This window comes from Passer domesticus, chromosome 2 (assembly GCF_036417665.1).
Source record: "Passer domesticus isolate bPasDom1 chromosome 2, bPasDom1.hap1, whole genome shotgun sequence".
Classification (NCBI taxonomy): domain Eukaryota; kingdom Metazoa; phylum Chordata; class Aves; order Passeriformes; family Passeridae; genus Passer; species Passer domesticus.
This window is the reverse complement of record NC_087475.1, coordinates 9,320,420-9,347,735: the sequence shown is the minus strand read 5'-3', so window position 1 is coordinate 9,347,735 and position 27,316 is coordinate 9,320,420. Positions and strand designations below refer to the sequence as shown.

Here is a 27,316-nt window from a genome sequence, read left to right as displayed (position 1 = left end):
GTAATTTTGTAGCCTCACAGAAAGCTTTTCCCAAACATTCACTATCACCACATAACAACCTTTGGCTCTTTTCTGAGAAATCATTTTTATAGAGGTTTCCTCCTCCGCTACTGTCTTCCGTGAGTGTGGTCATACAGTGCACGTGTGGTGTATCTGCAGTGGCATTTTGGTTCAGATTAGGATTCTTCCAATTGTCACTACTTACTGTGCTTTGGTTTGCACTGCAGAAACATTTCAAAACACTTAGACTGAGATATTTTTGAATGAAGGTAAACCAGAAGATAAACTCCAAGAGCTGCAGTCCCACTGCCAGACAGTGCTCAGCTCATGAAAGCAAATTAGAGCTGCCCCAAAGTAGAATTCTTGACTTGTGTTGTGTCCTCAGCACCAGCTGTTTAGCTCTTCAGGTGCACTCCTAGTGCTCTGCATTCCTAGCTAATGGGAGTGTAGGTAGGATTGAGATCATTATTATACACTTAGAGGTTATTATTCATGGCCACTGAAATTGCTTCAGATAGAGTCCAGCTATTCAAGCCTAAATTAGAATAGATGATATCCAAGTGGCTGACAAGTTAGATTTGTCAGCTGGCACCCAAACACTAATTAGGGCAGGGAGCACTAGATCTAGAGTCAAGCTGTGTTCCTGTCTCTGTTACCTTTTCACCTTTCCCACTATTAATCTGACTTCCCCTCCATTCCCTAACATGCTTATCCTTGTTATCCAGCTGCTACCCCAAATCAAATATTCTGACATCTCACAGGTGCTGGCAGTGCTCTTTCCCTGTTCTCATCTCTTTAACCTACTTGAGTTGTCCCCTTGCAAAGGGCTGCGGGGCTGTGCCTGGTCCTGGACATGGGTGTTTGCTTCCTGACTGCCAGCTTCCTGCTGGCAAATTAGATAATGGTTTCCAGCTGCCAAAGGCACCGTGGCTGCTGAGATAACTGCTGCAATTGGTAAACCCATCTTCACTTCACTGAAAGCATTAATGGGTTTTCTCTGTTCTTCTTGGTCATTGATTTTTGTGGAAAATGTGTGGGAGCACAGAAGAAATCTCAGTGTCAGATTTAGTTAAAAGGTACTGGCAGAGGAACAGAATGTGGAGTAGATAAGTGACATAGCATCAGTTTTGTGTCCAAACAAATTCAGGATAAAAACACATCCTACTGTGAAAGCTTTGTTTAATTGTTCATCATTCTCGCTTGAAAAATGAGAGGAATTGGTTATTGTTATATCAGCATTTCAGTGGATTATCAAGTTAAATGCTCTAAATTTGAATTCCTACGGCATAGCAGATTGTATAACCTAAAGCAATGTCTTCTGACAGCAGCTTACAGAAGAGTGAGGGGTCTGAAATTCTACTCTCCAGGCTGCTCGGAAAGGCATGGTCTCTTGAGGATTTGTGGAATTCTGGTTTCCACACAGATAAGTGTTCAGTTATGCCTCCCAGGAACTGCCCCACATGGTCCCCAGGAGTTTTAAAACAATGCAATCCACCAAAATTATCTCTCTCTCTAAAGAGTTTTGTTACTTCTCCTGCCAAATGACCTGCTTGCCAAGATGTATCAGGACAATGTTCTTTAGTTTTTAAAGGGAGGGGAAGGAAGAGATAGCTTAGCTTATAGCAATTCTCCCTTTGAACCTCTGGAAGTATCCAGAAAATAGCCAGCCAGACTATTGCCACAGCTTAAACAGAACAAAAGGCACTGAGTGAAGAAGGGGTAATGAAGCTGAGGCAGAAGCTTGGACTCAGTCCTGTCCAGCTGCAGTCCTGAGGAGCTTCCTTCTCCCTGCTCACAGGGTGCTGTTGTGCCCTGTGCGTGCTCGTTCTGTGAGCACTGATGTTTCACTGGGGTGCAGTGGCACTCTGCTAAGTACAGGTTCCTCTTAGTGATCTGGTCTGTGGTTTTGGGTGCTTAAATTAATGATGATGTTTTATAATGCTGTGATCAAACTGCATATGCAAAGCAGAAGGTTTTTCAGATCTCTGTTTTACTCTTGTCCCATGTAGTCTGAGGTGGGATAAATCTTTTGCATCCTCTTCTGACAGAGTAGTTTCCAAAGTGTTTCCTCCCTCTCTATTCCCACCAAATTCCCAGGAAAGCCATGCTTTTGCAAGCAAACAACTTAAATAAAGGTTCTCCCATATCCTGTGGAATTCCTGTTCAGAGAAAAATCAATCTATTTTTCCAGCATTTGAATCAATGTAAATTCTTTGGTACACTTTTCCTGGGGAGAATGCTCTTTGGAAGTAGATAACTGTAAATGAAATTGTACTCTTTCCAAGCTTGTAAAAGACGTGGTACCAGTGGGATTTTTAGGTAGGCACATGATACATTCTGTATAAATGGCTGTCAGATAATTAAATAGCTACACAGGAAGTCAGATTGATAATGTTTTAATATTTCTTCTAAACAAACATCCCCCAGGAGTGTTCCAGGTGTTGCATTGCAGCTGGTTTGGGACTGAGGAGCTAGAACAAGAGTGTTTCTTTTTAGACTGAATGTCTACTGATCTTTTAGTTAACAGTGTCCCTGGAATGGACCTGCTTTCATGAAAAGCACCAGAAGAACCTAAATATTGATAACTTTAAGAAACTATGTAGCTCTTGGGCTTCATGAATTGTACAGATTACAAAACGAAAGTTAACAGCTGTACCACTTGTCAGAGTTCTGTTGCAGAATGGAAAAAAAAACATTTCCCCCTTTCCTACCTGGATGCTGTCATGCTCATCCCTCCCCAGCTGGGAGAGGAGCAGGGGCCTTGCAGTATTTTAAGTTGTTTTTAACACAGCAGGTGAGAAACTAGGTGAGGGAAAATACTGCAGCTGCTTTACATTAGCCTTACTTTCCCTTCCCTTTCTCCTCCCTTCCCTTAAGGACTGGCTTTGTTCTCGATGTTCTGTATCCCTGGAGCACATGACAGTGAGGCAGAACAGTGCAGGCAGTCTGTGTGCCCTCAGTCACATCCTCTGTCCTTTAATGGTACGTGCTGCACACAAGCTGCCTTTAAGCTTGAAGTCAGGAAATGTACTCAGAAGAGGTGTGTGCCTGCCAGCCAGAGATGGTTATCCTAATAAATGCAACAAAATCCTGCAGAAACACTGTCTTAAGACAGCAGTTTTTAATGCTCAAGTTAGTTACCTTCCAAATTTGAGAGATTGTCACTGCTAGAATATGATTGCCACCTTGGGAATTATGTGTACAAATATTTTATGCTTTATGCTTATAAATAGTGTATGCAAGATTTGGGTGCTTGCAGAATTGAAAAAAAGAGTAGGTTAGTTGTGGAAAAAAATGTATAGCTTGATTTGTTATTTCAGTATGAATTCCTCTTTCATGCAGGATGTTTCTCCTTGGTAAGAGGCTGCAGCGTGTTGGTGGTGAGCAGGGTGCTGCTGGTAAATAGCCTGGGCTCTCACAGGCTTTAGAATTCAGTGTTTCCCACTGAGTCATTATAATTTCTACTAGAAGTGTGTGGTTCATTGTTTTTTGTTTTGTTTTTTAAGCATTCTACAAGCAGGCAGTCTGGAAAGGTCACGTGTTGGTTGGATCAGCTGCCATTAATTCAGAATTGGACACTCAGCATGGGTGTAGGGCTACAGAGCTGTCCACTGTGTTGTCACATATCTAAGGTGACACATAACCTTAAAGAAGATGGGTAGAAGAGGGATTCATGAAACAACAAATTTTGGTGTTTCAATAAGGTTTGTGAAGACTTAAAAGCAGGAAACTAAGTAAAGAGTTGGACAGAGGAATAAATGAGTCAGTAGTAAGTCATGGTGCTTCTGTGGTGTGACCAGCCCTCTTCTGCTTTATTAGCTGGCTTATGATGGTAAAAAAGGTTTTTGTACTTGTCTTTGTTCAATCCCTTCTTCCAAGCCACCTTTGAGCTATTTAGTCAGTTTGAACCAAGAGTGTCAGAGTAGAGAACTAAAGTGTAATTAAACTCCTTCCCTTTAGGGAAAGGCACTGTTAATAGAGGGTGAAGTTGTGATTTGTGGGAGCTTGGAAATTAAGACATTTGAGAGGAAAGTCAGGAGACAGAAAACAAGTTTTTCAGAGAATGGAAGAATTAGTGCTAGGGAGCTCTGAATACTTGTAATTGCTGTAAAAATCTAATGTGGATTGATGAAGGATTGGATTCTGCACTACAGCCACTGACTGAAAAGATGTATTTGATATTTCCTGAAGAAGGGCATACTGTTTCCTTCTGTAATGAAGGAGGTAGAGTGAAACATAATTTGTGTTCTGCAGTCACTTCAGCAACTCTTTATTTTGTCACTAGCCCCTAGTAAAATTTCCTTTGAAGAAATTAAAAGATATTCTACCTTCTCTTTTCTTTTTTCTTCTCCCTGCGTTTTCCCCATTTTCCCAACCTGTGAGTCAGTGTTCTGGTGTTCATTCCCAGAGAACATGATATGCCAAGTACCAAGTGCCAGATGCCAAGGCAGAGGCAGTGACTTGCTCTGGTCCTGGTGGAAAACATCCTGTAGCAGGGGGGAGGCACAAAGTCCCCTTTTTCCCAGCACAGTTCCAAGTAGGCAGAGCCATCAGAGGGTTATGACTCATGGATGTGGATGCTGGTGTTCTGTCTTGTTTTTGTTGGTTTTTTTTTTTTTCTTTTATTTTGAATGTTGTAGAAATCCACACTCAAGTTTTTTTAAAAGGGTGAAACATTAAAGACTAACTGAAATGTATTGCATAAAAAAATGGTGGGGAGCATCAAGAGGGGAAGCACAGGAAAGCTTCCCCTGCTTGTCAGAGCAAGGGAGCGCTCCTGGCTGCTGCCTCTTCTGCTGATATGTGTTTGTCTGGGGGGCTGATGCTAAACCAGCTGACTGAAACTGGTGGGTAATAAATGGCAAAAGAAAATAATAACATAGCAGGTGAAGAAAATAGTTAGACCACTAGCCAAATCTTTCATGACCTGTTTATTTTAATAAGTTTAGCGGTTTCTTCATCACAGATTATGGGTTGTGACAATGACTAATCATTAAATGACACTAATTTTGTTTTTATTCAAGAAGCAAAGAGCAAAGGTAATTTATTTTGGCATAGAGTAGTCTGCTAAGAAAAATTCTATTGAAAGATGTTTTATGTACATTCTGAAAAAAATAATTAGGCCCTCTGCTTCTGTCAACCTACAATACTTAGTAACAGCAAGCTAGAAACTATGGTGGTGAGATTTCAGAGTGCCTTAATGTCTGCTCTTTATTCACATTTATTTGCCTTTACAGAGGTTTGATGAAATTCCTTTAAAATCAGTTTGCTCCTTCATCCCTCATCGTGTAGTGCCACTCCTACAGTTTTGTTAGCAGGCTGGGATGTCCTCATGGAGCACCATTCACCTCAGCACTGCAAGTACTGCAGTCTGCTCTTGCAAGACAAGTTACAGTGTTGGGCAGGCCAGGCTGGGAACATTAACTTTCCCTCTTTGTTTATTACAGCAGCCATGGCCAAGCTCTTTTACAGGAAGGTTTGCTTATGAGGGTTTGGATTTATGGAAAGTCAGGACATCTGTGTGCTGTGATACGTTGATGTGTAACCTGGCCTCTGGAGGCTGGTGCTAACCCTTAGGAGTGGGTAATTTATTAATAAAAAACCCTTTAACCTCGTGGTGTTCTACTAACTTGGTTAGGCAGTTGCACCTTTCTCTTACTTTGCTGAAAGCTTTTATTTCCCTGACTTTTCCCATACCAAAAAAGACTCCAAGGAGCTGCACTACTCTTGCTTCCTCCAAATGCAGTTCTTTGGCTCTCTGCCTGTTGGGTGCAATGAGCTTCAGGCACTTTCTCCACTGAGAGCATCTGTCTGTTCTCTTTCCAAGATGAGGTACAAAGTACATGTGAGTTCTTGTAGGGCAGGTTGGGATCCTCTCAGGTAGTGCAAGTTCCTTTGCCAAATCGCAGGTCTTGTTCTGCCCTTGAACTTTATGCAGGCATCCTGTTTTTATCAGTACCTGACTCCGAATAAATTTCCATATGTTCACTCTGATTTCAAAAATCTGATCTATAGACTAAAGATAATGAGTTGACTTGATGATCTCTGCAGGGTGAATTTAAGTCTTAGTTAAGGTATAAGTAATTACAGTGGAGAATTTAATACCTTTAAAGTTCAGTTAGGCAAAACAGGTTGCATTTTGTTTGAAATGATACACACCTTCTTATTTCATATTAACATTTTTGATATTCTGAATTTGAAAAGCCTTGAAAAATGTTAAAGCATTCACCATTTCAAAGGTTATATTTTTCTTGGATAGTGTTCCTATACTACTGAAATCAGCCTGCATGCAGTACTGGTAACAACTCAAAAGAGGGGTTAATTTTGATCATGGAATTTCCCATACTGATCTATTCATACCAGTATTTGGGAATCAAGAGAAACTTGTCCAAGTTGATTATAATTTGCAAACTCATCAGGATATTTGCTCTTTTGTTTACAGGCTTGATATTTGCAAGTTCCCAGCCTTGACAGCAATCACCATGGATAGTGGTAAGTTTAACCTACTGATGAGTGTACATTCTCTAATATTTCCTGTTAAGTAGACAGTAACACACCCCAAAACTGTGTTCTGCTCATAGTCCCAGTCTCTTTGCACAAAAGATGCCCTCTGGCATTGAACTGGCTTTGATGTTACAGATGATGCAGAACTTTGCCCACACTGAGCTAAACTGGAGTCATGCAACTGTTCTGACAGAAATATTATTTGCAGACCATAAAAATCATCACAGACTTATTGTTGCCCTTTGAAAGCTGGTTGCAGAATGAAGACCACAGAGCTGAATTTCCAGCATTGAGTACTTTAGTTTTAACTGGTTTTAAGCTTGTCTCTGTAACTCCTGATACTCAGAAGTCACTTTTTAAACTTTGTAAGTAAAAGCACAAATTCAAACCAAATGGATTTGTTAAGATAGCCTACAGAAAGATGTAATAGCAACAGCAGCTTCAAATTTAGAGCTAAAATGTTTCGTTTTACTATTTAGTGGTGATTTTAGTCTGCTTAGATGTTGGTAAGGAGTCAAAAAAGAAGCTCAATACTGATCTCAATAGAGCTGGTTTTGGTGTCCAGGCTGCCCCAGGCTTTTCTTCAGCAGCACTTCAGTGTCTCAGAATACTTTTCCCACACTGCTCCTCCCTGTTCCCTCTGTCACTACAGACCTAAAGCCTTTTTTCTTTCCCTGTGGTATCTTCAGCTGACAGGCTGCAAAATATTTATCCTCTTGTGTCTGTGCCTGGCTCCAGTTTTGATTGAACTTCACCTTGGTAGAGTATCTATTCACTACTAAGAGAGCAGGCAGGCTTTCCAGAGGGTGTGTAATAAATTGATCTGGCTGTATTGTTCTCTTCAATAATGATAACTGAAACTAAGTCTTTGGAAGCTTTCTGATACATAAAAACTTGGTAAAAGCCAATTATTACAGTTATATACAGAGCACAAGCATGTCTGAAGAAATGATGTATTCAAATGCATTAAATTTGGTAGTTGTATAACTTCATCTATATCCTACAAAAATTGAGGAAGTAGAAGAGACTTCGGATGATTTGTGTCTTATATATATATATAATGCCAAAATAACGACTTCTCTTTTATCTTTTATTTGCTAGTTAATCTCCTTTACAAAGTGAAAAAGTGACTTATCTTGCTTCATTTCTTTATTCTTACACATGCAAGTCTTCCCTGGTTATGCTGAGCTCCACAGTAACAGCTGCAGTGAATTCAGCCATGCTGTGGCTTAGCTAGGTGGGCATCCTGTCCAAGTGGGCTTTTTGCACACTCCTATTCTACTGTAGCTGAGTATCTACACGATTATGGCCCTGGAATACTAAGAAGTCAGAGTGTGTCCTGCAATATGATTCCATTATCTTTTTTTATAAGATTCATCAGGCAGTGCCTGATTCTCATTAAATCCCTGTATTTCAGTTGCAGGTTTTTATTTCCTTGATACATTTGTATTGACTTCTCAACAGGATTTGAAGTCACTAGGATTATGCAAAGCATTAAAAATTTCACATCCAAACAAACATGTTAATATGCTTCATTTTTATTTCCAGCCTTGCAGGGTCAAAAGGCATGCCTGGTCTAGACTAGCCAGAGATTGTTATTTATCAGATACATTCATAATTAAGATGGGATGCAGTTTATTTTCCTCAGCAGGCTGTTTTTGTCTCAGTAGTATGTGCATTTTGTATACTGTATTGTGAGGGAAGACAGACCTTCTGAATATGAATTGTTAAATAAAAACTTTGGGGGTTTAGATAGTCATATATTGTCCACTTCGAACTGAATTAACATTTTGCTGTTCTTCATCAATGTATTTCAGAAATGTATGATTATTTCCTTTTAGAAAACTAAAGTATTACCTAAAAACTTATACCAGTATGTATCAAATGCAATCTTTCTTAACATACCAGTTTTTAAACCTTTTTTCTCTGGAAATTGGAAAGTGCAGGCAGAAACAAGTATTTGTATCTCACTTCTGAGAGCCAGAATCTGTAAATCAGGGTATTTTCAGCTATCTGCATCTTCCTGTGTTTATTTTCCTTTTGCATCTGATACAAAGCTGTCATCATTTCTCTCATTGCTCTTTTTGGGGAAGGATTCCAGCCGTGAAATGAAATTCCCTAAGTTTTATCTGCTGGAGGAAGGGAAACTTAATTTATAGTGCATTATCCACTCTTCAGTGCTTCTACATATGGCCACTCTTAGGAGAGTCTGGCCTGACACTTGTTCCCTTCAGGAATACCACGAGGAGTTGGGGGAAGTAGGAAAAGCACTTGCAGTCCATCCCCAGGCATGGCTGTGTGCTGCATTCCTGATATGCATGAATCGTTCAGCTCATCACCTTGAGGTGATCACTGAGGCATGAGGCTGAAAGAAACCAAATTATTCAGGCCTAGGGTGAAGTGAGGGGAATTGTGTGCAAAGTGGAAAAAAGCCATCTCTTGTTCTTTCCTTTTTGAAGGGATTTCTGAATATTAATTTCCATGTTACATAGCTGATGAACTTAGACAATAGGAGATGTCCATGTGCTCACCTGTGGTGCTGAAGAAAACCAAATTTGCAGTAGGTGCAGTTGCAGAGCTGGATGCACTGAAGCCCTAGCATCCTCTTGAGCAGGGTCATTTGTGTGATGCATGCATGTAGTAATGTATTCAGCTGGAAGCATAGGTGTCAGTGCTGTTTTGGAATTCAGTCTTCACATCTTCGTGTAATCCTTTGCGAGAGGAAGATCAGTGTCTAATGACTCAGAACCAAGTTGTGACTGACTGACCCTGGCTGGATGCCAGGTGCCCCCAAGCTGCTGTGTCACCCCACTCCACCATGTTCTGCACCATGGGCTCCAGGGCAATCTCAGCTCTGGCACCTGGGCACCTCCTCCCCTTTCTTCTCCACTGGCACAGGGTAATTTTCCAGCAGCTTCTCACAGAAGCCACCCCTGTAGCCTGGCCATGGAAATCATTACAGTAGTATACCACAAACATTAAACAAGTTGAGATTAGTTATGCCTAATTATGCTAATCAGTGCTGGCAAATACCACCACATGTTTCTAAAGCGCAAACACAGTTTTCTAGCTGGCCTCCTTTTATAACATTAAAAATCAGATGATTAAGGGAAAAAAAAAACCTTCAGACTAACTGCAAATGAAGCAAAGCACAAATGATTGTGTAGGCCAAGAAAGTGCTACAAATGCATTAGTGTGGCAGTGCATTGAATCACTATCCCCTCTTGCTGGCACTCAGAGCCCAAGAACAGTGTAGCACTGACCTGATGTTCCTGCTTCCTGACCTGAAATACCTGGAGAATTCCTGCATCATGCACTGCAGATGTACCTCCTGGGTAATTCAGGCTGACAGATTCCAAAGTGTTCCCAGTTACTGCATATGTAAAAATCATTGGGTCAGAGAGTTTGATGGAAAGCTGGAACATCAGAAGAAAATAGATTGCTTCCAGCTTTTCTCCTTGGACAGCAAACTAAAGGCAGCAAATAAAGAATACCTGTGTCAGAACATTGGTTGCCTTTTAGGATTGTTTCATTTGATTAATCAAATAAGGTGAGGTTTTCTGTATGGTTCAAAAAGATAGAAAGAGGCTACTTCCTCCCACACCTTCAAAAGAGCTCCCATTTAATGGTTGAGAGTTCTGGAGTGAAGGGGGCAAGTGTACTTCAGAGTTGCTTAAGAAAATTTAGAGATTTAAACATTGATAAATGCAGCTGTCTGGTGTTTGTGACTCTGGGTAATAGTCATAGATATTTATATCAAAAACTTCAGAGCATTCTGGCTGTGATGCCCTCAGGCAATTGCAAATATAATTTTGGATGTTGACAAGCAGGATTTGTTTGTTCTGTGTCAGCTTGAGCTGAGCATGTCCCTGTCTCTTCCAAGGTCTCTTCTTGGGCACCAGCTTCAGTCTTGTTTCACCACCCATGACTATGATGCTGAATTGAGGTCTGTGCATTTAGGACATTTTAGCAATAACTACTGAAATTGTAGGCCCAACTACTTACCACAGTGAGCAAAACCAGGAAAGGCTTTTTATCATATCAAATAACGGGGAAGGCTTTGAAAAACTTTTTCTCAAAGGCATGTTTTCTTGGAGCAATTCTAGCATGAGGTTTTGGGTGTCTATTTTAGAAGTGACCTTTATTGACTCTCTTCTTCTTATTCAGTGTTCTTAACAGAGGACAAAGCCAACTCTGTGTTGAAAAGATACCCAAGAGCTAACACATTTCTGGAAGAAATAAAGCAAGGTGACATAGAACATGAATGCAGAGAAGAAATCTGTAGCTATGAAGAGGCGAGAGAAGCATTTGAAAATGAGGAAAAAACGGTATGTTTTGCTGTGTATGTAAAGTTGGGTGGGGTGTACTTCCACCAAACTTTTGGGTGTGCTGCGTGCTTGTGTGTTTTCCAACGTTGCATTAGATTTGATTTTTGCATAGGGAAATAGTACTGGCAAGGCCAGTGATTTAGTGGCCAGGGTGGTACAGGGAACCTTGCAGATTTCTTCTGAAATTTACACAGGTGACACATTCCACTCTTCAAGGGCTGAGCTCTACATCAAAAAATAACAGTGTATTAAGGCATACTGGACATTTTAAGTTCTTGGCATCCTTTTGTTGGTGCTGGTGTGTATCTCACACATAGCTGGGGAAATGGGTAAGGCTGGCATGAGAATTTCTGATTTATTAAAATGAAGTTACAGGACATGTGGTTTCCCTTCAAAGCTGCTTCTTTCTGAAGCTATGAAGTGCCTGCACAGACATGTTTTTACCTCCCAAACTTGACTTGGCATGACTATGCCTAATGATAGCTCATTGTGTAATTAAAAATAATGTGTACAATGAGAAAACTTATATAAAATTCTGACAAAATATCACTTTTGCTTTTTCTTCCAGTCCCTTAAGAAAATATAACCTAAACATCTTGTCTCTCAGCTTCTCTCTCCCATTTAGGAACATTTTATGCTATGGTAATTAGCATTTCCCTTGCAGAGGTATTTGGGAAGTAGTTAAACAGAAATAATTACATTTCTTTTTCTGCCACAAGTGTTGAAGGAGCTTTCAATAAGGTCCTGACCTTTTATCAATTTCCACTACTGTATCCTTTTTCCCTGGCTGCTCTGTTTTGCTGTGGGGAGTTGCTAATGGGTCAGGCTGTGCTAATGTGCAGTGGTGCCTGACCAGCCTCATGTACTTGGGCTTTATTTAGTGCATTGTCCCCCAGCAGTATCCATCCACACAACCACTTAGTAAAACTTAACATCTGTGTCCCAGGGGAAGGGAATGGATGCAGTAGACTGGGAACATGATATAGTGTATGCAGAGAAACACAGGATCAAAGCTTTCATGGAATAGATAGACTGGAATTCAAATAGGGGCTGCAGTTTATTTATCTCATGATAACTTTTTGTCTAATCTCTGGTTTTTTATCTTGTCTCCTTGCTTCTTTGTTTTTCTGCAGTCTTCTGGGCAGGTCTGCAACATGCAGATTTGTAATATTGCAAGAATATCGAGCAATTCCCTCAAGTTATTTTTGGTACATGAGTTTTTAATTACCATTGTGTATGTCAAGTGTGCATACATGCTATTCAGTATTTTCAAGACAGGCTTGGGGATTTTGACAGATTCCGAATTACTATTTGAAACTGTTAAGTTAGTTATAAAGATTATGTTTGGCTAAAGCCAACAGGGAAGAATTTGCAGGACTTTGTGGGTGAAATAGAATATTAAATTATTTGTTGACAAATGTAATGCATGTGGAGGAACTGGGGACATTAATTATAATATATGATTGGCTTTAAAAAGAATTCAGGAACGGGATATGGATTTCAATCTATGAAGACTTCACTTTAATGCTGACCAGTTAAATAAAGCCAAAACAAAGAACCCTGAGTTCTAAGAATCTAAAATAAAGGAACAGGGATCAAAATAAAGAGCTTACCCACATCTTGAGTGTGTACAACTCTCATCTCACTGGCTCTTTAAAAGTAAATTAGTAGGTGAGGAAGGACCAGAGAAGTGTGACAATTGATCAAAGATATGGAAAGACTTGTATAACAACAATAGATGATAAAATAATTGAATCAGGGAATATGTGATGATGTCTGTAAGATGAAGGCTGAGCTGAGGTCAGTCACTTGCCATCCTTCTGATAGCAGAGCTAAGAGGGCCTCAAAGGAAACTGGAAAGGTGCAGGTTCAAAGCAAATAAGTGTCTCTCCTCACCACAGCTAATGGAGCTGTGGACTGCCTGCCACAGGATGTCTCAGATCCTAAAAGCTTGTGTAGGTTCAGAGAAAAGTGATGTAAATGAAGGGAAGTTAAATCAGTCTGGAACCGTTAATTAAAAGGAAGCAACTTTGGCTAATGGGTGTTCTTAAGGTACAAATATGTGAAATCTGGGAGAGTATCTCCCAGAAGCAGCACAGTAGCCCGCTTGTGTTTGAACATTTTCAGCGGTCTCTAATGATTACTGTCAGAGAAGTAACAGATAAAGTGAGCCCTAGGTGTGACCTTGTAAAGCTGTTTATTGGTGCTGCTTGTAGCCTGCAGGCAGTGCTGCATGTGGGCACTGGTCAGGTGTCAAGAGGTTGTTGGGAGGCTTAAAGATTAGTTCAAAGGTTACTGTGCTAAGTATCTGAGTGTGATTGTAGCACTGATATTAATTTTATTTCCATTAACTCATTTTTTAATTAAACTGCATGAAGATTTTAAAAGCTGGAAGTCACAGGTTTTCGTTCCTGTGACAAATTTCCAGTGAATTTTAAATATTGTAAAAATTGCCAAGTTCTCTTTGTTGCTTTATTCAAGCAAAACAAACAAACTACTGCTAAAAATCTTAGTAAGCAACTCTAAACTTGTCAACACCAGATCTAAAATTATATGATCAAGTAAGACTTCCAGCGTCACTCTGTGTGTAATTATGGATGCTGGATAAATTCTCAGAAGATGTGAATCTTTTGCCGCTACTTGAAATTGGGGGCAGACCAGAAGGGATGAGTGTAGCAGGTGCACTCACTTCCCCTTATTGCTCTGTTCTCACCCTCTGCCTGGTGAATACCAAGCAGTCTTCTGACTGGCTTATTATGAGTCCACCTTTACAACAAGTCAGGCAACTGACAAAGAATCATTTGAGGATGACAATGATGCCAAATGTAGTAAAGGCCTTCCCTGAAATTCTCAGGAGAGTGTGAGTCTTGAATTCCTTGTGGATCCCTTATTTGATCCAGCATTCAGATCCAGCTAACTGATACGGACTCTGTTCTGAGAAGTATTACAAATGAAAGGAAAACAGAATTCTGGGATTTGCTGTAACTGTCTTTGGGATGCCTTTGAGAATTCCTTTTCATTATTTCATACTGGATTTGCCAAAGCACTAAGGTACATTCAGAAAAATAGTTCTTGGCAGGAATATATGTTAGATGTTTTCTAAGTATTTTCCATTGCAGTTATCTGATTCTGTGGCCTGCTGAAGTTTTTCAGCCTTATAAGGCTTTTACACCTGGTATTCCCAATTGTACAGCACTCAGGGGTAAAGGATTACTGAAGTGCCCTTTTCATTAATCACAAGTTAGTAATTTTGTCAAGCAGAAAGTCCTTTCTGTTGTTATTTAAAGAGACCAGCAGTTGTGGGAGGGATGTTTGTGCTGGGAGTTTTCCAGCTTATAAATTACTCTTTAACTTTCTGTATGAATTTTACAGATACTTCGTAATTTTCAGTCTTCCCCCTCTTGTTTTTTTTCAAACAGTAGTTATTTTACAAACAGCAGTTTGTACATATCCTCACACTGTGTAAACTCATCTGAGTTGTCTGTGGCTTTGTTAGGCAGCATTTGACTCTAACCTGATGTCTTGTCCTCCCCCTGCACCATCTCTTTACTCTGCAGTGTAGCTGTGGGGGGGCAGAGCAGAGGCAGAGCTTGGCAGCTGTGCAATTCAGACCTGAAGGATGCATTTCCTGCACTTCCTGTCAGTTGTGGCAGTCTGGAGCTAAAAGTCTTTGTGCTTCTCTTGGAGAGCTGACTTGCAAAAATGCAAGCTGGGACCCAGGATCTAGTATGCTAACAAGGTTATTTTCTGTGGGCTTTTGTGGAGTTGTTTTTTTTTTTTTTAATTTTCCCATGAAGAACATTTAAAGATTTTTTTTTTTTTTAATGACTAAGCTAGTGTTTCTTTCTTAGTGTTTTTCAACTGTGTGCAGAACTGTATTCCTGTGTCTGTGTAAGATAGTGTTAGACCTGAAATAATTTCTGACCAGGGAGTGGGGAGTGTCTAAACTGTCTTGAGTTTTCTTTGCCTTGCATGTAAATGAAAAAGGACATTAAACTACTTTCATCCTTAAGGCAGTTTACACCCTTCTAGCTCTTTATGCATTTGTCTGGTCACATCACCAAGTCAAACATCCCCAAAACAACACACCCTGTTCTGCTCTAAGTGCCTGCCACTCTGGGACAGCAGAACAGATTTTGTGCTGCTTTGCTGAGTAGCAGAGTGCCAAGGAGTGATGCTGTTTCAGCTTTCTGAAGATACAGAGACATTTTCTACAGCAGATAGATCTGACCTAGAAGTAATGTGAAAACAATATTCAAAGATCAGTCACTACTTACTACCCTTCTGTTGCAGAAAGTGCATTTTCTCTGCATGCAACACATAATAGAATGTTAGGAGAGAAGTATGATTTCTTCTTTTTCATCAAAACTACCTTTCTCGTCCAGAGAGTCCTTAAAATGACATATCCTTGCACTGTATATGTAATGACTTCCAGTAAATCTTGGGTCTTCAAAACTAAATTTTACAATTATATTTCTTTGCTGCCATTGAGGCCAAAGAACAGTGATGTGGGAGGATTGTTCCCAGTACATACAGCAAGATTTCATAATCCTAATTAATCCTTTTCTGCTTTTTTTTAGTTAACAATATATTATGTATTCCACTAAGTAATCTAGTTAGCTGTATTCTTACCAGATGCAAAAGTAATAGGTATTCTTAATTGCCTGGTGGTCTGTTGGGGTGAGGGTGAGGTGTTTGGTTCTGCCAGGTTTTGTCATGCAGAGATCCCAAAAGCCTTCAGTTGTGCAGCTGATGGCATTTTTCAGTGTTCCCCCCAAAATATATTTTCCTAAACTCACGATTGTTGGTTTGGGGTTCAGTGTGGAACACAGGTCAAGGAGGGACCTTGTAGAGAAGAATTTAGAGTCCATCTTTCCAGTCTTTCTTGCTTTGTTTGAAGCCAATGCCACCTGACACAGCTTAGATGGTTTGGACCTGGGTTTACATCAAAGAGGGGCATTGTGACAACCTTGTCAAGCCTTAAAATTTAGGGAAAATGCCTGATCCTGAATTGGTGTAGGAGTTGAAACTGTTTTGGTTTTTGAGTTTGCACATAGACGTAAAAACAACTGAATTTATCTTTGGAAAGAAATTTGCAGGAGTGTCAGTTGTTTCATGTACAAGGCATTGCTCTTAACCTGAGTAAATCCTGATCCAGAAGTGTTGATAGTGTGTTTTTTCCCCTTGGTGTCCTGGTCCTGCCTTTGCACAGGGAAAACTTGACCTCCATGCTAGAGGGATTGTGCTGCTTCTGGACTCAAGCTGCCTCTGGGGTCAGTTTGGTGGCATTTTCTGTTTAATGTTCATCATGTGGCATTAGACCTGAGCTAAAAAAACAATGAATCTGATTTGTCTGTGCACAAAGTCAGTCTGCAACCTAAATATATCATTTACTAGCAACTGAGCAATTACAATTTCAGTTCTACCTGGTGACTATTTTATAAATAGTTGCATGAAATGTGTGCTGTCATTTAAAATTAATGTGATGCTGGCAGGAGGATGAGGGGGTCAAGTCTGTGCAATTTTAAAGAAAGCTAGAGTTCAGAGATTCTGGCATGGACTGGGGGGATGTCATTAATTACAGGGGTTTAGGGTTTGGGGTTTTAATTATACTACAATATACTAACATGTTCTCAATTATGACTATAAAACTCAGTGGGAATGTTTCATAGTAGGAGAGACATTACAGGTGAGGATGGCTACTCTTTTGAGGCAGGGTATGCTTTTCTTTTTTGCTGTTTCTTCACAGCATTCACTGCAGAAGAAATTTCATGGCAACATGATATTTGTGCTCCCATTTGCTCATATTAATATAGCAAAAAGGACTTTCAAATATTGGTGTCCTCCTTCATCTTTGTTTTTGCTTATTCATATTTTCACTTTATGTTCCATTTACCTGTAGCTTTGTGGTCAAGGTTTCTAGAATATAATAACCTGTGTAAAAGTCTCACACTTATGGGGCTATTTTTAACTGTAAACAGAGGATCTGGATCAACTCAAACTAAGCTGACAGTGATTGCTGTATGAGCCAGAGGGTGGGGCATTCTAAATTATGATAAGACAGTGCAGCATAGTTGTGCTTAGCCAAAATGGTCTGTCACTGTGAGCTAGTGTTTCTGTGTCAAATTGTACTAGTGTATTATTTCAATTCTAAAACAAACAAACCCTAAACTTGTGCCTTGAGTGGTGCTGACAGATTCTGATCCACCAGATGCCTGATGTGCGTGCTGATTAGGCAGGGGCTTTTGAGATATATTTTTCCTGGTTTGTTTTGGGGTTGGGTTTTTTCTTTTCTGATTGTATTATCGCTTAGTCCTGTCTCTGCTGCATGTTTATAAACATTGAGTGCAGATATAAGAATGTTAAAAGTGGTGAGGAGTTTGTTTACAAAACCAAGTCCCTTTGTATCACTAATCACATGAGAAGAAGAATTGAAAGTTTGTGTGTGCTTATCCATGCCAGTTCTTATTTAACCATCAATATTTGAAATGCCTTTTTTTTCCTCCTCATTCTTTAAAACAACTTGCTTACATTGCTTGTTTTTTATTAACTGTGTTATAGTTTCTGACATGTTGTGTCTTGCTCTTCTAGAAGGAGTTCTGGAAAGTCTACAAAAACGGACTCCAGGGAGAAAGTAACACAGGACATAACTGGTATTCATTTTACCTTACATTTCCATTAATCATTGGCCTTTTTGTTATCCTCATTGTCGCTTTTGTCATCTGGAGATGCCTGTTTAAAAAGAAAATGCGCAGGCAGTCGGTGTACGTGCACAGGGGAGCCCACGGCGCGCTGGGCGATGGTGCTGCTGGCAGAGGGCCCCTCCCGCCGCCTCTCAGCATTGTTCATTCCCCGCAGGAGGAAATGTATGAGGTCAGTGGGCTCTCTCCAGGAGGTCTGAGCTATTCGGATGCACGGTCAGACTCAATATCCACAAGGCTCTCAAACTGTGATCCTCCTCCTTCCTATGAGGAAGCCACTGGGGAAATCAGTGTGAGAAGAAGTGAAACTGAGCAGCATTTGGATCCACCCCCGCAGTACGAAGACATTGTGAATTCCAGTTCAGCCACTGCCATAGCGCTAACCCCCATTGTCACCAGTACTAAGTAAAACAAGAAGAATGCCATGGACCTTTTGAAAATCATTAATCATTTTGTAGCACTTTATCTTGGCTTATTATGCATTTCTGTAATTTAACGGACTTGTATACGATGAATTTCACCTTTTTTAGGTTCACTCGTTCTTTGGGTTTGGGATTTTTTTTTCCCTATCAAATGTCTTAAAAGATAAGGAATCTGTATTGAGAGTGTAGTGCAGATACAGATGTGGTGCTCTGTCATACTTCTCAAAAGTACCTCTGTTTTGAAGGATGTCACTTGTTTTGTTCCAAACACTGTCCACATTCCCCACAAGATTTGGGGGATCCCCCTCCCCTTTCTTACTGCAGACTGTCAGAATTCCCTGCAATAGGGAATCCTTAAGTAACATTTTAGTAGTTATTTACACTAGAGGGGACTGATTTTGCAGTATTGCCTCTTGTCTGGTTTGTTCCTTTTTCTCACCTCGATTTTTGTTACATGCTGCACCCTCTCCTGGCACTGGGGAGGCTGGGAGCCTTTGTGTTCAAACCAGGATCTCATGTAGAGAATGCTGGTGTAACAGCAATAATTCCAGAGTCCTAGCAGGAGAAGTGTGTTCTAAAGCTTTGATATTACAGCTCAAAATTCTGTAAATGTGTAGAAGCTGACAATTCAAGACACTAATTGGTGAATTTAATGGTGTAAGTTTTTGTCTGTGTTCTGCTTTCCTGTTTCCCTATCTGGTTTTACTGGTTTTACTTTTGTATTTTAGAGGTGAGAAGTGTGCATATGTTAACTTCAGAACTTGAAAGTTCGTGCAACAGTAATAGTGAAGTACTCAAGAGTGGATAAAATCCTGATTATGGACTTCCTACTGTGATTTTCACTGGGACCAGAATGTAATCTATAAGCACATACACCCAAAGGCATTACTTTCCTTTTTAAAGGGAGAAAAAGGAAAGAAAATCAGTGTCTGTGACTTCCTTTTTCCCAAATATGAAAACCTTCCTTAAGGTTTTGCCAGCTATAAACATAAGCCCTTTCCTAAAGTTCTGATACTCCCTTACCTACTCACATGTACCTTGTATGCACCTTGTACTGGTGCCTGTGGAAATTATTTGCAGAGAATATAAATATCTTTTTTCAACAAAAAATAAATTTGTTGCCTATCCATTCCAACAAGGAATTCTAAGAACATGCAGGCATAACCCCAAGCATTAGTGTGGAGTGACTTTTTGAGGCTGAAGAGAAGGATGCAAGTTACAGGCTTGTACAGAATTTCATCCACTTGGTTTAGGTGATAAAAGTTCTAGTGTGGTGATTCTTTTACAGGTTGATTTAAAAGTTAATTGCTCTGTTTAATTTCTGAGTATTAGGTTTCAGTTTTCTTTCTTCCCACACCAAGTAGCGTGGCATTAGTTTAGTACTCTTCTGTGTTCTACTAATCAATTAACACCAATTGAAAGATGTTGAGCCCTGAAGGACTAAATTATGTTATGTTGGCTTTCTTGCAACAGAAACCCAAACTGTCTTGTTTCAAACACCCCAGATAAAATGCCAGTGCTATCTGTTTGAAATTCCTCTTAATGTCCCTCTCATGGAGGCTTGGCCCAACTGTTCCCAAAGGATTTTTGTGGAAGGAAATGGATGGTTATAGATGGTGTGTAAATGTTCACTTTGATAAGAATATGATCTAACTTATTGACAAGTACAGTCAGGAGTTCTCATTTTTGACAAAGAGTAAGTTGCCTTTGTTGCCTGCTGGGGATCTTCAGCTGCTAAGGCAAGTTGTATTAGAGATGAACTCCTGGCCAAACTCCTGCCTCCATTGTCAAAACTATAATTTGTATTTATATTCATTATATATAATAGGTATATTAAGATAAGTAGATAAGTACAGTATATTTTGGACACTTGTAGTAAAAATTGCCTGGGTTTTGTTTGTGGACTGTCAGACCTTTTCTTTTGAAGTGGTTTTAGCCCTTGTGAATCCTGAATTGCCACTTGTGGAAGCTAAAGCTCCTTTCAAACCGAGCAAGAGTTAGTAAATAAACTGCTTTATGCAGATTCTGCAGAACAAAGTGCCTCATCCCAGCATGCAGGAACCACCTCAGGAAGAGCTGGTACTTCATTGTCTGTGCCATATTGGCACCTCCTGTGCCTGCCAGCACAGATAGGAGTTTTAGCAGTAACTTCCTTGTCAGGATATAGGACTTTCCTGTAGGAAATGCATGGAGATCACCCATGTTACATTAGCTTGTTTAGCAGCTGTCATCATCCCTGGACATGGGCAGTCTGCTTTAGTAATTTAGAGATGAGCTGGCTTTTCCCTTCTTTCTGTGTTTTCTTTACTCTGTACTCCACTGCCACTTTTGAAGGGTTTGTTTGTGGCTCCTAAGTTGAGTGTGTTACTTTATCCTGTTACTGTGTCCTGTAGGTACTTTCATGTGCAATCCAAAATTGATGCTTGCCATTCCAAAACAAGTTACAACCAAAAACTTTGTGATCTATGAGTTGAATTAATTAGACAATGCCTTTTCCATGAGTATATGAGTATGAAAGCCATTGTGGGCTATAAATTTATGGCTTGGTGAATAAATTTAATTTTTAAACAAAACTTGTTTGGGACAGTTGTGCAAATGCATTTCCTCTAAAACATGAACAGTTTTCTCCATGTTGGAATAGTGTCAACTTACAAACTGTTTGTTCTGTTTTGTGAAATGTGGGAAAATAGCTTAGTTTTGTGGTTGGCTTTTCTAACCTGATTGAAAAATAAAATTTTATTTGTACTGGGGTTTTTTACAGCTTTTTTTTTGTTTGTTTTACCTATCCTGTAATTGCATTATCATGCAATAAATATAAATTTATAGTTGTACCTCTCTAAGGTTTTGCAGCTCTGAATGCAGTGCTGTCTTGACTGATGACATGAATAGTCAGGATACTGCCTTTCCCACTTCTGAATGTAACATTGAATTTCATCTTGTATTGGGACTGAAATGATTTAGCTACTAAAACTAACTTAGAGGTGGCACTGTTTTAAGAAATGATGGAAATTAATGATTTGCTTAGATTATATTAACATTAGTGAAGGTTGTTCTCTCTTCACTGGATGTAAATAACCTCTGATTACAGTATTGTATATTTTAAAGGGGTTTGGTTTACATTAAATTATCCTATTTAAACATTTTTGCCTATGTTTATAGAAAATTTTTTGTAACATTTGTTTTTCAATATGCTAAATAAAACTTTTTAAGATGCCTCTAATGTTTCAAAATATCAATTTTACACAACCACAGTGCGTATTAACTTTGTGTATTTAAGTGGTCTCTTAATTTCCATTGTTCTATGGACTTAATCAGTTTCATGAATCAATTGTTTTGATGATATAAAATACAGTCATAATTTTGTTTGTGGGTAAGCAACTCTATTGTTTTAAAATTCAGGCTCCATTTTTATCAGAGCTGTGAATTTGTATTATTTCCTATTAAAAAAAAAGGCATTTAACACTGAGATGAGCTCATTTGCTTAGAGTCTGGTGTTAATAACACCAAGGTTGTGGTTCAATCCCTGTACTGGCTGTTCACTTAAGAACTGGACTTGATGATCCTTCTTGATCCCTTCCAACTCAGAATATTCTGTGATTTGTTGTAGCCATAGCTAAATAAGTCACAGGCTGAGGGAAGGGAAACTAGCAAAAAATGTTGAAGTTGGAGGACATAATTTCAAAATTCTCTTCAGCCACTGGAAAGTGGTTACAAAATTTCATGTGAGCTCTAAGAATGATGAATTAAGAGAGTACAAAACCAAACCCAACCTTGTGTAATGATCCCTGCTGGAAACTGAAGGTCTCCATTCCAGGCAACACAAAGTGGTGTCATCCCTTCCCACTCTGGTAATCAGGATAGTGTCCCTGGGATTGTCCAGCAGGGCAGGGTCTGTGGGAGAGGCTGGAGAAGAGGTTTGTGTCTCAGAGCTGTGAACTCAAGTGCAGTTTTGTGCAGCTCTTAAGGAAAGGGCAGTGACTCCCCAGGCTCTCAGTGCACAGTGTGGCCCTGTGCTCCCCTTGGGAAACTTTCATTTGTGCAACCCAGGCCAGCACCTTCCAGCCATGACCTGCCTGGGTTAGGTGGGGCTTGCTGTGCACACACACATCTGTGTCCTGCCACACATCCATCAGCACTGTGTGCCCATGCTCAGGCCCCTGCAGGCCTGGCTTCCAGTTGTGGGAACACGGGCTACAGTGGTGAACTGGAGTCATGAATCTCAGTGTCTATAAAAATCACATCATTGTGCAGGTTACCAGTGCTGAATGCTCGTTATTTATTGTTTCTCGTGCCCAGAGCACTGTGCTCTGCTGCTCTAAATCACACTGATAGATTTCTTTTTATTTTCTGCATAATGTGAGCTTTGTAAATGTCTCCTAGTGCCACTTGCTGATTTTTAAAAAGAAGGAAAACCATGTTCAGCTGAAAGCACTGAGGTGACATCTGTACTTTTTCATTGCTTGCTGCACACACATTTGATTGATTTGCTGCAGGGCAATTGAACTTTGAATTTTGCTAGAAAGTTGAAGTACACTTTGCTTCTGCAGGGGTATCTCAGTAATTGTATTTTTCATTTGGCAGTGAGTTATTGAGTGCTAAGTAACAAGTCAGTGCAGGAAGGGTCTTGCTTATGCTATCTTGACCATATCTATCTGTCTATAGATAATACAGATATCTCCAGTACATATACAGGATATTATACAGGACTTGCTTACCATTTAGATCTGTGCAAATGTTTGCTGTAATATCAGATCTGTGTCCTCTTTGCCTAGCCTCTCTCTGTGTATCCTGCAATAAAGACACACTGACTGCTGTGCTGTTTTCCCCTTTAGAAACAAAGCCTAGGTATCAAAATTATAATTTTCAGTGTGCTCTGCTGTTTCCTTCTCCACTTGGAAGCATTGTACATAACTGTGTGGCTCCAGAGTTAGCTGAGGACCTTAAAGCAAGAAGGAAACAAGTATTTAAAAAATTCATTTTGATACTGCCAGCAATGAAATCTCTGCATAAGGAATAATCTGTACCAGATTGTCTCCCTGGCCTTTCCTGTGGTGTGGGATGTTTTCCCACACAGCAGACCCTGGATCAATTCCATGGGTCAGAGGCTCCCAGTTTGATTTTTCTTCTTCTCACTCAGCTCTTGCCGCTGGCAGTGGCCCAGCACCGCCCTTGGCTGTGCACAGGGACTCTGAGTTGTTTGTTTGGTGACACACATCTGTACATAGGTGGCTCTGGGACCCAGAGCCTGCTTTCCCCCTGACCCTTCTGGTCTGCTCACACCCAGACCAGGCAGCATTTCAGTGCTGGACAAGGAGCTGAGGGGGTGAACAGCGTGTGGGACCAGAGGCAGGTGCCACCCTGCTGTGACACACAGTGGGGCACAGTCTGTTATCACCTGTGGCCTTTTTCCTACCAGTCTGAATGCAGCCACCTCATGTGGGTTGTTTCCAAGATTAAAACCACTGCAGGCAGCATTTCCTGCCAGAACTTTCTGTGTAAAATGTTCATGTCAAAGAAAGCAAGGGCAATGGGACCAGCTCAAACATTTTCCCCAGCTAGTACCCCTAAACTCTCTTAGCACAAGTAATTTATTGCCATTTAGTATTAGAATTTCTATTTTTATTCCTTTCCTTATGCTTTTTTTTTGTGTCTGCTTTTCTGTTCATGGTTGTATTCTAACCATAGGTTTTTGCTTAAAGGTGGGTGAAGGTAAAATATACATGTAATCATGAAAAGCTATAGGTTTCTTTTTTTTTTTTTTTTCATTTTTCTGTTTCTGGTTGAGTTGGATTTTTTTCCTCTTAGCTTGCTGGTTTTTGCATTTTGTTTAACAAAAGTGTGAATAATACCTCTTTTTTCTGTTCCACCTAAATCTTTTACCTGCTCCTTTAGGAAAGTAACAGTTGATGTTTTTATTGTGCAGATTCTCAAAAAGAAATGTAGCTTTGAAAATGATTTCTAATGTTATTTTCTCTTGAATAATTTTTTTCAGTCTTATGAAGTGTTACTTGTAGCTTAGTTTCCCCTTTTTTGCCTAATTGTGCTTCCACCCTCATTACCTTCCAGCCTTTTCACACAGGCAGCTTGGCTCCATGAAAACACTGCCATCTCCTCCCTTGGCAGGAATGTTTAAAAAAGGGGGTTTCTGCTCTGCACATTCCTTTCAGATTTCAGCATTTACTGCTTGACCCAGCTCTGGCTTCCTGAAAATTGTACAAAAAATCCTGATCCCAGTGCCAAGCTGTCAGCAAAGCCCAGCCCCTGAGGAAGGCTGGCTCTCACCCTGACCTTCACCACAGCCCTGGAGCAAGGATTTGAACTTGTGTTGCCTCCATTGAAGGGCATTAGACTGCTCTGAATATTAGCCTAAGCTTGCAGTCTTTATCTTTCTCAAGCTTCAAAATCCTTTGAAATTCTCTATACTATATGCAGATCCCTGGGTAGAGTGAATTTAAACTACTTAACATAGACTTAATTTACTTACTAACTTCTTATGGGTTGTTGGAAAGCAGACCAGGATATTTCTGTTATGGGATACCATAGGGCGTGTGTTTGAGCTCTTCTCTTGATTTTTTTTGTATGCTGGTGACACCAACCTTGCTATTACACTCTATAGATCACAAATTTCATCTGGAACCTGAGAAATTTTCACCAGTTTAGATTTTGTTGCTTGTTTTTGTCAAAATTGGCATGATCCCATAAGCAATTTTAGCTTCACTGAATTACTCTTCAGTATAGAAGTGTTTATTAAAAAAATTCCTGAGTAGCAGCAGTTGATGGTTTTATGACTGACTGCGGTGATGTCTCCTAGCAACATGACTGTGAAATGATCATCCCACATTGCTCATTTGTCCAGAGATTTCCAGATTGCTGTGTTTACCTTGATGAGGCTGACTAAGTCATCTCGCTTCACCAGTACTCCCTGCACCACATTTTGTGCCCATTTTGTGTTGAAAAGGGTTCTCCAAAGTCACACCAAAGGTGTGAGGTCTTTTCCCAGAGTCCTGTCTTGGGGTGTGCAAAATCCCCCCCAGGCAGCTGAGTAGTGCTGCCCCACACCCCCAAAGCATTCACTTCCCTTGGCCTGCCCTTCCCCAGAGCTCTGGTGTGCCAGGGCTTGCAATGGTTGGAGGCCTGTGGAGTTCACTTTGTTGTCTGACACAGGATTTCAGAGCCAGGTGCAGCCTGTGGACTTTTCATCTGGCACCTCCTGTGTGCTGGTGACGATGACAAATGAGTAACTTGCTCATAGTCATCCTCATTTTGATAATCCTGTCTTTTAAAGAGATTGCTGTTGTTGGCAGTGAACAAATGCTCCTCTTCCATGAGATGTCACAGGTGAGATTCTGCAAGGGGCTACCCTTTTAATTTCTTTGGGGCAGTTTCTAAAAGCTGCAGGTGGCTTTGAAGGCAGTTTAAACAAATCCTGTGAAGGTACCTTGGGAATGTTCCTGCCATCACTGTCCAGTGCCTGATAAAAATTGTTATTTAAACTGCAGGCAGGTGAATTAGTTAATTTTAATAGAATGCTTCAGGGTGAGTTTTGCAAATCTAATTATTTGAAGGGCACTCAGGAATGTTAAAAGGTCTCTTTTAAGGCCAGATCTGAAGAAAGTGGTGCAATTAAATAATAGTCTAGTATTTTTCCTTAAAAAAAAAGAAAGAAAAAGAAAAGGAAGAGGCCAGTTAAACTGAAGTAATTACTTTTGCAGTAGTTGTTTAAAAGTACTCCAAAACCCTTGGTTTTGCTCGTGTACACGTCTCTGATAGCTTTATATTTATTGTGTACGTTTGGGTCAAATTAACACGTGCATCTCTGTTTTGTCTTGGCCTGCCTTGGTGCTGTGGTTGCTATCAAGATACGCAGGAAATCCACAGCAGGGAGATGAAAATGGGGATATTGAAGCAGTCACACAGAACCAGCCACCCTGCAGAGCAACCAGAGATATGGGTCTGCTAAACTGGATCGGCCAGTGCAGGCACTGGTGGAATCTGTGTGAAAGAGTCAACTTCCAGAGAGGGTTAATCAGAGGCTGCTTGGTGTGGAGGGAGTCGTGCAGGAATGCTGAGGTTATCCCAGCAACATTGCAGTGATTGTCTCACCTGATAGATATTTTCATTCCTTAGGATCTTTTTAAGTCACCTCTCTGCTGCCTTGGTGGTGTGAATAAGGTTATCTCTACAGGGCATGCAGATAAAGTGTCCCCTAGAGCCCAGAGATTTGCAATATTTTTCTTGTCATTTCCCTTTTAAGCCTCTGTCAGTAACAATTGAGTTTGACCTGCTGTGTTCACCTTAAGAAATCATGGGAGTGGATTTCTATGACTGTTTCTGTATTCATCTCTCAACTCCACCCTCCCTGGCTGTGAGAATCCCTCTGAGAGGAGAGTACCAAGTTCCTGTAGCTGCCTCTGGCTGTAAACCATTACATGTCTTGAACAGCTGACTTGCTGTGCTTGAAAAGCACTGATGAAGGACTATAAGGAGTTAAATCCTGCTGTATTTCAGGGTTTTTTTTCCTTTAGTTGTGTTCCTCTTGACCTGAACACTCTTCAGAACACCTTTTCACAGATTAGACTCTCTTTTATTCACAGCCATGCCAAGCTAAATTTGTAAGTTTTCTTTCACTTGTGTGCAACCTTGAGAAAGATTCTTTCAGCCAGTAGTTTGACCAACCTTACAGAGAAAAGAATTGAGCAATTTTGTCTAATCTCGTCATATTGAAAAAGACATACTAAAAACCAAAAAGATTAAAAATGCAGTGGCTGTGCACAAGTCCATTCTCATTATATTTTTCCAAGTAACCATTTCAAGCTTTTATCTGTTGTTGAGCTTTGTTTCTATTGCTAATAAACCTGTATGAGACATATAATGAAATATTGATTTGCCAACTTGAAACTTTTTCAGCTGCCATTTTATTCAGTGAATTCAGCAGAATGGAGGTTTTATTGTGGACTGAATGAACCCATTGGTTTGAGCATGACACAGTGAAATTGTAACATAGCAATAAAATCACAGGGCACATTTATGCCATCTGTTTCATAGTGGAAAAACAAAGAACATTTTAGTGATGGCCTCAAAGAATAAATCTGGATTTAGAAAAGAAAAATAATTGGAGCTTGTAATCTTAGGAACAGCCCAAGATGTTGTACAGCCTCCTTCCCCCACTGTTGCTCAGCTGCAAAGTTCCCCCAGGTGTTTCTTGGTTTTGGCACCCTTAGCTGTTATAGTCTGCTGGGTTAAGGACTCAAAAAAATATCTCTAAGTCATAAAACACTGATTCAACAGATGTTTGTCTCCTCCTATCTCATCTATTGCTTTTATCAGCTTTCCATTTTTGGAGTGGGCAGACATGAAAGCA

At 40.1% G+C, this 27,316-nt stretch overlaps 1 protein-coding gene across 1 annotated transcript in view; it reads left to right on the top strand.

Annotated features, from left to right (window-relative positions):
• Positions 1 to 21,175, top strand: part of PRRG1 (proline rich and Gla domain 1) — a 31,303-nt gene extending 10,128 nt beyond the window's left edge. Inside the window, exons 2-4 of the mRNA XM_064407363.1 lie at positions 6,443 to 6,492; positions 10,672 to 10,832; positions 17,424 to 21,175. Of these exons, the coding sequence (XP_064263433.1) occupies positions 6,443 to 6,492; positions 10,672 to 10,832; positions 17,424 to 17,942 (730 nt within the window). The 3' untranslated portion in view covers positions 17,943 to 21,175. The remainder of the gene's footprint in view (positions 1 to 6,442; positions 6,493 to 10,671; positions 10,833 to 17,423) is intronic.
• Positions 21,176 to 27,316: the final 6,141 nt, after the last annotated feature.